At 39.3% G+C, this 11,024-nt stretch overlaps 1 protein-coding gene across 2 annotated transcripts in view; it reads left to right on the plus strand.

The window, feature by feature from the left end:
- Positions 1–11,024, plus strand: part of RHBDD1 (rhomboid domain containing 1) — a 113,560-nt gene that overhangs the window by 31,825 nt on the left and 70,711 nt on the right. For both annotated transcript variants that reach the window (XM_012642602.1, XM_012642601.1), the window contains exons 4-5: positions 867–923; positions 8,126–8,269. In XM_012642602.1, the coding sequence (XP_012498056.1) occupies positions 867–923; positions 8,126–8,269 (201 nt within the window). The remainder of the gene's footprint in view (positions 1–866; positions 924–8,125; positions 8,270–11,024) is intronic.

Below are 11,024 nucleotides of genomic sequence, written 5' to 3' on the forward strand. Positions count from 1 at the left end.
GAAAAGAAATAATTTGGGAAGTTTAGTGTTTTGTTCCATTTTTCTGTGTGTCTTAAGATTAAGTGATTAGTAAAGCTTTTTACAGACATGTTATGAAATTTGGACAAGTGCTTTGTTTAATTGTTGAAGAGGATTTTTCCCACAATTATAACATTTAAACTCTTAGTTTTCCTCTTTTAAACCTCGCCTGTTTTCCGTGGAGACTTATTTTTACACCACTCTGTTTTCTAAGTAATACAATAGAAAATTAAATACAAAAATCAGAACACATTCGGTGTGATTTTCAAATAGCCTGCAATCTCTCTGCCTTTTTCTGTGAACTGAGAATTGTAGTGACACAGGAACCCCATGGAAGGTGACCGAGCATCTGAAGACTGCTGTCTGATGCCTCCTGGAAGAGGACGGTCATACTGAGAGTATGCGCCTCCATTCAGCAGTGCCGAATTGGCTGTCCTTCTGCCTTCTGTAGGGATACGAAAGAGTAAAGTTCCTTAGGAAGCATAAGGAGCATGGCCCTCTTAACACCGTTGTTGGCGGAAGGTTCTGTCTTTAGCCAGAGCATCTCTACTTATACAGAGGCACCAAAGCCCAAGCTTGGTACCTTGGGAGGCAAAGACCTGTCTAATGTCAACAGGAACCTCTAAGGAACTTCAGTGAGTCTAAATTAGGGAGTTCATTGTGCCCCCACACACATTCTATTCCTTGTAGGGCTGGCTCCCCAATAAAAGGGAGTTTATTTTAACAATTGTTTAGAAATCATTTGAGATGACCCTGGGCTTTTTCATAAGGAACCTCCTAATTGTTGGAAAGATTAACATCTAAAGCTTTATGGCTACCATTCAAATGTTTCTTTCTTTCATGTTTAGGCATTTTTGCCTCCAATATTGGTTACTCAGGACAGCAGTACTACTTTAATAGTTCAGGTAAGTACTTTATTTCATTTAATAAATTTTAACTTTTTAAAATTATAGTGTTTGCTGCTGTAGAGCTACTTTAAGATAACACTAGTTTATGCTGTGGTAGAGTCGTTCACATGTTATGTAATTGTGCCTCTCACATTCCTGGAAGCTAGATGGAGGGATAACCCAGGGAGCATTTTGGGGTGGGTCGGTACGAAAATCCAGGGAAGGAGGTAACTCTGGTGTAAAAAAATTGTGTGATTGGTATGAGGTCTCTCATGTGTGATGAGGTTCATATTAGACCCTGCTCCTTTGTCAGCCTAAGGCCATACTGCTGGCAAAGTGTTAAAAGTTGGTTTCAGGTATACAATTCTCCATGCTCCACCCCACCTGTATTCAGGAAACTCACGCGTACTCTAAGATGCTAAGGTAGGCATTGCTCTAATAAATACATGTGACTTAAAGAGGAGAATATATATTTTTTAGGTGTCTGTGTAAATAGGTAGAGAGGACTTCCTGTGAAAAGCATTAGACCTATTTTAGGCTAAGGCCTTTATATTCCAGCGTGGGGCCGCTACTCTTTAGTGCCTGGACCAGCACCAGGAGACAGGTGTGAAGCCCACGGCCTATGGAACTACTGGATGTCTTAATGCAGTGGACTGAATGTGTCCCCCAGATTCATATGTTGAAATGCTAACCCCTAATCTGATGATTTGGGGGGGGCTTTGGGGAAAAATGAGGTGATGAGGGTAGAGCCTTCATGAATGGGATTAGCGCCCTTATAAAAGGGACCCCAGAGAACTCTCTAGACTTCTTACTACCATGTGAGGATACAAGGAGAAGTTGGCCCTCTGCATCCCAGAAGGGGGCCCTCACTGGAACTGACCATGCCAGAACCCTGATCTCAGACTTCCAGCCTCCAGAATCGTGAGAAAGAAGTTTCTGTTGTCAAAGCCACCTAGCCTGTGGCTGTTTGTTATGGCAGCCCATGTGGAGTAAGACGTGGCTATATTAATACCAACTGGAAACTGCCGTGGCTTAAATCTGGGGTCAGCAGCCTCTTCTTTAAAGGGCCAGATAGCTAATGTTTTAAGCTTTAAGGGCTTTATTGGCCATATGGTCTCTGTTGCAACTAGTCGGCCTGTCCTTGTAGCATGAAAACAGCTGTAGACAATTGATAAACAAATGGGCAAAGCTGTGTTCCAGTAAAATCTTATTTATAAAAATAGGCAGCGGGTTGGACTTGGACCATGAGTTGTAGTTTTTTGACCCTGGTTTAAATAATATAGGTACAAAGAATTATTGTTTTACATATATAGATAGATAGATACAGCTTTTGCTTTATTTTTCCCATGGAATATTCTTAACCACACACTGGCTTCCCCAGTAGCATCTTGTGAGTGTTCATGTTGTGTGGAAAGCCAGACCAGCTATTGAGGAGAGAAAAAAAGAGCTGCAATGCCAGTCCCAGAGTTTATGATCCAGGAGTGGGAATGTAGGTGCCATACATTTGAAAAGATGAAACAACAGAAACTAATGGGACTGACTAGGGTGTAGGAAATAGAATGCTGAACCATGATGTGGGGTGGTTCAGGGTAGTGGGATGATCACTAATAATGCTAGTATTTGTTGAGTTTTTACCATGTCCCCTCCTGGTCAGTCCCCGTCTCCCTGCTCTCCTCTGTGACTTTCCAGCTCAGGGATCCTGCTGTGCTCCGCTCGTGCTCTCCCTCCACCATCCCGCACCACCGTCTGGAAAGCGTCTGTAGGCTCATTTCCTTTATTTCCTTTCTCTCAAGGTTCAGAAGCCTGTACTACCTATTATATTAATCCAGTGTCTGAAAATGGTTGTTTTCATATATTTTCTCCAGTCTTCTACTTGATTTTGGTGGGAGGGCTAGTCCAGTCCCAGTTGCTCCTTCCTGGCAGAAATAGGATGCCTAATCTAGCAATATTAATGTAGTGGGGTCAGTGCTCATCCTGAGATGGATGAGTGGGGTTGTGTTATAGGAGGTTATTCAGAGGCAGTAGAGTTCTGGGTCTTGACAGATGAGCAGAAGTTAAGAAAAGCAATGGGAGGAAAGGGCTTTCCAGGGACAGGAAACAGTACTTGAAAAAGCCTGTTTTGAGATTATCCAGAATGTGTCGGAGAGCCACTGAAGGATTTAATCAGAGCGACACTATCAGAGTTACATTTAGATTTTATGTGTAGTTCTAAAGTCTTGTATCGTGATTATCAATGCTGGCTGTATGTACGAATCACTTCAGGAGCTTTTACAACATACTCATGTCTTGAATTCACCCCAGACCAATGCAGTCAGAATGAAGGTAGAGGGCGGGACTAGGGCTCTTTTTTAAAAGCTTCCTTGGTGATTTTAATGGGATCAGGAACAAAAACCGTAGCCTTAGATGATTGGGGTTCCCTAGGCTTGGAGACCACAGAAATGAATTCTGTCACTGCCCTAAGACGAGGCTTCACTTCTGAGGCTCTCATCTCTGCTTATTTAGATGCTTAAAATCCTAGAAGCTTGGTCTTGGTGCAGAGAACAGTTGTTGTGTAGTGCCAGCTCACCTGCTTCTACCTGTGGACTCACCTAAAGAGAAGTTGTGATGAGCAGTTGTGGACAAAGCTGATGATACAGTCATTTGGAAGAACACTGGGTCCTTTGGGTTGTTGGTTATGGAGACCAGTTCACACTAAGGAGAACTTTACTGCCCGTGTGACTAGGGAGAGCTGGGTTGGACAGGAAGACCATCATGATTCCGTGTCCTCTTATGGTTTCTCTCTTCCTTTTGACTTTATTCTTTCCATGGGGCAGGGGACATGGTGTCTAACAGCTTGAAGTTGCTAGAGTGAAAAGGGCTTCTCTTCTGGGTTCAGTTTTTAAAATCCCCAAAAGAAACAGCAGTGCTCTTCTGGGCAAAGAGGACAGTAAAAACACACGTGGGCACAGACGTGACTTAAACTATCATAGATTACCTGGTCCTAACATCCTATGTGACAGCTAGGAAACTGAGGCTTAGCAAGGTTCAGTAATTTGGCTAAAATCACACAGGTAGTTAGTGGAAGAACTAGGACAAAAGTGCAATTCTCTGATTTCTAGTCCCTGCTTTTTCTATTGTACAGGGATATGAGGTGGGCATTCTGCCAATTTAACCTTACAAAATAGGGCAGTTCCACTTACTGTCTTTTCTCACTCTTTTTTTTGTTTGAACTCTATACATTAAAAAAAAAAAAAAAGGAAACCTGCTCCTTTCCTCCTTCATATGGATGAGGCATAGGCCCAGCAGACTCACAGACCGGAGAATTAAAGGCAAAAATAAAAGCCCCTTTTACCTTTCTTAACCTCTGTGAGATTACCATATTTATATTCCTTCCTCTGCAGTGATCAGATTTCTTCAAAGGCAGAGCTACATAAGGCCAGGTGGCCATGCTAATGGTCATCCAGGGAACTTTTATGAGAGCATATGTATCTCCTACATGTAATGATTTATTCTTAATATGGCTGTTCTTAGCTGGAAAAGTCTTTATAGGTCAAAGAACCTCATGAATGTTTAAAAAGCTGTTACCAATTTTTCTAATCTTGGTAGTGTTTCTTGATCTCCTTTGCCATGAAATCCTGGTATGTATATAAGGAACAGATGGAGTAGTTAATAGAATAATGATAACCAGAGTTTCTTTTATGGCAGAGCCCAAGTGTACAGCTAAAAAAAAGAATGTTAAGCTAGCATTCATCACAGGACATAATTTAAACTTATTTAAGTGTTTGTTAGATTTTTCCAGGAATGTTTATTATGAAGATTTAAAAACATCTGATTGGACCATTAAAACAGCTGTAGAAAATTTTTGGTCCTAGGAGACCTGTTCCCATTATAATAGATATTGATGGGGTTTTTGGTCTTGTTGATGATTTATGATTGATGATACGGAACCTTTAAACCACACTAATCTTTTTGACTTAAGGCACTGAAAATTTCCCATTCTCTCTCCCCACGTTTTGTCTAACAAGTACCAAATTAGGTTTTATAATAGTCAGATGTTTAGAGTTGTTGACTTTATTTCATTAAAGCACTGCTAGGTTGTTTTTAAGTAAGAAATGGCATGAAGAAAAAAATGTTACCTCAAATTACTGCACATATATCTGGCAATTAAAACTCTATGGATGTATATGGTGTCTGTATAGATAAGTATTCAGAGACTTTGAATTATTTTGGATTCTGAATTAGCTGAGCATTTTGAGGGATGGATAGTAGAAATGCTGCCTAGACCTTCCCTAACAGAATGACATTCCACAGGGGTTTGAAAGTGATAATGAGCCATCTGGGAAATTACCCGGTATGCTTTTTGTGTTGCAATAAAATAATTGGCACTCTTAGGGAATTGGGTAGTTTCTCTATTCAGGGATTGCGGAAGCATCCCATGACATTCAGTGACTTATCCATAAATATTCTATTAGTGTTTTGGAGTGGTTGCCCCTTCATTTGTTCTCTGTGATGTAGACATATTGTGTTTTCACTATTCGTCCTCATACAAGGTTTATTTTTTTTTTGATGAGGGGTGTCAAAAGCAAGATTTGTAGCACTACTAAAGTCTCCTTTACTCTCCAGATGAGAAACTTGCTTGTGGGTGTTCGCCAACACAGCAGTGGGAGCCGAATTTTTCTGATGGTTCTACTGGGTAGAGAACAATTTGAGAAGGGGTGTCCATATTTCAAATTGTATCCAGATCCCACTTTGGTCCTAAACCAGTGCGAGGATTTTGAAAATTTACTTATCTCCTTCTCCTGTTTTAAATATCAACAATGTTAATATTCTGACATGGGAAACGAGAGAGAATAGGGAAGTTGGATTACTGGGGGTATTTAGTAAATTCCCACTAATTTTTACTGCATTGAGGCAAGGCTTTTCAGAATTAGTCTCCAAAATCCTGAAGAATTTTATTTAATGTTAATTTAGATCATTCGTTTTTGTTAGTTTCAAGGACATTCAGTAAAATATAACTAAGCAAGAAGAGTATTATGATAATTAGTAAGAATGGGTAAAAGATATGAATAGACATTTCTCCAAAGATGATACGGCTAATAAGTGCATAAAAAGATTCTCAACATCATTAGTCATCAAAGCCACAGGAAGATACCACTTTATATCCACTGGGATGACTATAATTAGAAAGAAAAATAATAGCAAGTATTGGTGAGGACATAGAGAAATAAGAACTCTCATACACTGCTTCTAGGAATGTAAAATGGTGCAGCTGCTTTGAAAAACATTCTGGCAGGTCCTCAAGTGGTTAAATAGAATTATGACCCAGCAATTCCACACCTACATGTATATTCAAAAGAAATGAAAACATATGTCCACGAAAAACTTATTCAGAAATGTTTATAACAGCATTATTCATAATCGTGAAAAGGCAGGATTAAGCCAAATGTCCATCAACTGATGCATATGTAAACAAAATATGGTATCCATACAATGGAATATTATTTATCCATAAAAAGGAATGAAATACTGTTACATGTCACAACATTGATGACCTTGGGAACATTATGCCAAGTAAAATAAGTCAGACACAAAATGCCACAAATTACCAATATAATTCTATTTATATGAATTGTCCAGAATAGGCCTATCTATAAAAACAGAAAGTAGATTAGTAGTTCCTTCGAGCTGGGAGGGATGGGAGTTTGAGGAATGTTAGCTAAAGGGTACAGATTTCTTTTTCGAGGGATGATATAAGTGGTCAAAACTAATTATGGTGATGATGGTGCAACTCTAAAATATCCTAAAGACCATTGAGTTATACACTCTAAATTGGTAAATTGTTATATTGGTTATATCTCAATAAAGCTGTTCTAAAAACATCAACAGACACAAATTCTTCACATGACAAATATAAACACATAATTATCAGCTGAAACCAGATTAGTGTGTTTTATTATCATTTCCTTGTTATACATTATCATTTCATTGTTTATCAAATGAAACAAAGACTATTAGAGTATTGAGAATTTTTATGCTTCCCTTTTAATCTTGCATATTAGGAAAGTCTTTTATTCATAACCAATGCAAAATTAAATTTTAAAATTGCCTCAGGACCAACTATCAAAAATTCTGAATATGAAATCTCAGCTAAACACATTCTGCCATACAGTGTTCCTCTTTTGGCATGACTATTTTTTTCGGTAGTCTTATTAAAGCTCTAACTCAGGCCTGCACTATGTGGGATGACACAGAGATTGGTAACACAAGACTCCTGTGAAGGTTAGGAATCTTCATCAACAACCAAAAACACATTATTTAAACATTTGAAGCATCATCTTCAAAGGGTATGATAATAAGAGGAAAGCAGGGGAAAAAATCAGACAGACTATTACTTCTCCCTAATTATGCCAGAATGAGATTGGTAACCTTCTGTGGGAATAAACATCGCTTCCAAACAAAATCTGTAACAGTTGGCAATTAAAGAAAATATAAGGAGCAAATTCAAACTGACTGAAAAGATTGACGGAAATATCTTACAAAAGTGAACTGTCCTCTGTTATTGACGTTTTTGAATGGGTATCTAAGTTTGGTGGCTAAGGCAGTATTTAACAATCAGGTTGTCTCTTCTCTCTTGTTTTATCTAGCAACCAGCCAATTTTTTTTAAAGGAACTACAGTAGGAACTACAATCTCTTATATACAATTATAATTACAGAGAAATTGGTTCATACATCTCAATCTTATTACTGTCAGAAATGTCCCATAGTATCTCTATTAAACACTGGTCTGCCTCTCGTTGTATGGAGCCACAAGATAATAAGACTTTAACAAATATTGTTTCTACCATTCTCTTGACTCAGGGCAGGACTTCCTGAAAATAGTGCAAGTATTGAATAGTTACAAGTTGAAAATCCACTCTGTATGTCAATAGCCCATTCCAGTTCCTTCTCCAGGGCCTCTGAGGACCTTCTAAGTTAATGTCTCCTGTCCTCATTAGCACATAAAGACTGCTTCGTGTCCAGCCCTGTTTTGGGCACTGTAAACACAACGATGATGAGATGGTCATTGCCTGCACTCATGGAGGCCTTCTCCATTTGGCGTCTTTTCTTATTTTGAGGGTGACTATTATGCTCAAAATAATGACATGAATTATTTGCTTGTCTTTGTTTTAACAAAATAGATAGTATGAAACAAAAGAACAGTCCATAGCTGTGTTCTATAACCTTTTCATTGTGCTTCTAGGCCATTCTGGATATGAGAATCATTATCCATATGGCAGACCAGGCTACTATGAAGAAGCACCCAGGAACTACGATGTGTACACAGCAGGACTGAGTGAGGAGGAACAGCTGGAGAGAGCATTAAGAGCCAGCCTTTGGGACCGAGGTAGGAGTCTTGCATCCTTCAGTTATTTTAAAGCATACCTCATGTGGTGAGATGGTCTGAAAAAAGGGCTATTTGTAGCAAATTAAACTTTAAATAGTTTATAAAAAGGATATGTAGATGAAAAAATGTGTGCAGATTGTGATTACAAAGAACGGGGTGTGATGCCATATTCCCAGCAACCTAAGCTAATAAGGTGCCAGACTGTGTATGTATTGTTAGAGTGGTTCTTTTTATAGGCCTGCTGCACTCGATGCTTTGGCATTGAAGTCAAGAAACTTAAAATTCTTAGGTGCATGATAAAAAATAAAAGGGGGACTTTACTTTGGAATTCATATCTATAAAGCAGGTTCTGTGTCATTATATATCAAAGTATTACCATAAACCTCCCACAAATCTCTCTCAGAGTCACATGGGCTAAGAATTCAAACTCAGTTTTGAATTCTGCTGAACCAATCTCTCTGGGGGTAGAGTCTAGGAATTTGTATTTTTAACAGGCTTTCTTTCTGTATATCAGTTTGTAAAAAATAAAAAAGAATTTCTTTTACAAACTGATATAGGAGAACCTCTGTGTTTTGCCATCTTCATTCTGGGTTTGGCTTATGAGTTTGGGTATTAATTGTTTTAGTAGTGACTAAAATCTATTCATTCACGTAGACATTTAGTGAGGTTTTATTATGTTTTATGTACTATGTTAGGTACAATAGGGAACATAGAGATGTGAAAGATGGTACCTTCCCTCAAAAAGTTCACAATCTCTGTTTGGGCATATGCCAGGTAAACACTATAGCACACGAGTAAACATAATATCAGGGTCCTGAGGGAGACTCGTTAAGTGCTAGAGGCAGGCAGAAAGGGCTGAGCTTTTTCTTACCTAGAGCCGTCAGATTTTTACAGTGGAAGTGGCATTTGAATTGTACCTTCAAGGGTGTATAGAATTTGCAGAGATGTGAAAGGGCATTCTAGGCAGGAGGCTGAGTATCAACGTGCACAGAAGTAAGGGACATGTTCAGCCAGCCTTCACTTCTAAATGGAGCATTAAGAGAAGTGGGGATAGAGAAGAATGGGAAAGTAGGCTGAGGCCTGATCTCTGAGCTCCTGGAATTAAATAGGCCAAGTGGAAAATGGATTCAGTGTATGGTATAAATGCCAGTAGAGTTCTGCATGGGAGAGTGATGTGATCAGAGCTGTGTTTTATGAATCTGGTAGCAGTCATTCTGCAAACAAGGATTGAGCACCTATGGGGTAGCAAGCATTACACTAGATGATGAGAATACATAAATTATGACAATATAGTTTCTGACTTTAAGGAATGCAATCTTAGCAGTAGTGTGCCTGGAGGTGGGGGATGACAATAAGTGGGAAGATAAGTTGAAAGACATTATTGCAGTTGTCTGAACAAGAAATGAAAGCCTAAATTATAAAGTTGGCAAGGGAAGTGGGGAGGGAGAGATAAATCAGTATTTCTTAGGTGAAGGGTCTCAGAACTGTGATGTATCAGTAATCTGTCTCTGTGTAACAAATCACCCTGAAACTTGTGGATTAAAACGGTACACATTTATTCTTGCTTATGAATGTGTGGAGCAGCTAGTCCAGGCTTAGCTGATCTTGGCTGGTGAGCTAAGGTGTCTGCAGTGGTCCACTGGGGGGCTGGTTGCTTTAGGGTGGTCTTGTTTATGTGTCTGACCAACTGTTGTCTGTTGGTGGTGATTGGGCAATGCGTCACTCCTCATCCAGCAGGCTGTCCTGGGCTCATTCACAAGGCCGCAGCATAAGGTTTCCAAGGGAGTAAGGCTTGTGGTGGCACAAGGCCAGTCCCACTGTACTCTGTTACCAATGCAGGTAACAAGACCGGCTCCGATTCATGGGTTAGGGAAATAAACTTCACCTCTTGCAGGAGGAACAGCAAAGTCACATTGCAATGGTTTTGGATAGAGGGAGAGATGGAGTATTGAGGCATTTTTGTAATCACTGTATCACATGTAGTCAGTGGACTGGCAGTATCACAACCATTAGAAGCACACCTTAGCCATGAAATTACAAAATCTGGGGAAAGAGCCCCAGAGCCTGTATTTTAACAAATTTTCATAGTTATTCCTGTGTGCACAGGGTTTTAATCACTACTGGGCTGGACATGAAATATCATGAGGACAAGTAGAACATGGCAAAGCTTCTCAGCATGGACTTTGTGCAACCCATCTCTGTCCTCTTCTAGGTAGACTTCAAATAAAATCCCAAGAGCCAAGGAACACAGCATGATAGGAACGATTTAGACTTAGATTTTGGGGGACAACATCCAATTATTACCTCTGTTAAGAAATATGCACTTTAAATGCTATAGGAAGGCTTCAAAAATGATCAAAGGGTGATCAAAGATCAGAGGGAAAAATTAGGTAGCTTGAGTGAGAGTATTTGAAGGTGGGATATAGAAAATCTCCCATGCTAATGTAGTCAGAGAAAGGAAATGCCAGAAGACATGCATACTTTTTGTAGTTTGATTTCTAAAGGATTGTTATTTGCCCCTGTCAGTAGTTATACAAGGAGTTAGCTTAGTATTTGTAATAGTGGTAGTACCACCAGGTCGTTTTTCAGGAAGAGAAAGAAAATAATGACTTCCTTCAATGATTTTGTCTTTGTACCTCTCAGAGATATGAGCATAGATCTGTTGATGAAAGCATCCTTGATGGGCCTGGTGACTTTGGAGCAATTTTAGAGACTTGAATCTAGCTACAGGGAAAGGGTCTTACATTTTGTGGAT

Source organism: Propithecus coquereli, unplaced genomic scaffold (genome assembly GCF_000956105.1).
Source record: "Propithecus coquereli isolate 6110/MARCELLA unplaced genomic scaffold, Pcoq_1.0 Scaffold18, whole genome shotgun sequence".
Lineage (NCBI taxonomy): Eukaryota > Metazoa > Chordata > Mammalia > Primates > Indriidae > Propithecus > Propithecus coquereli.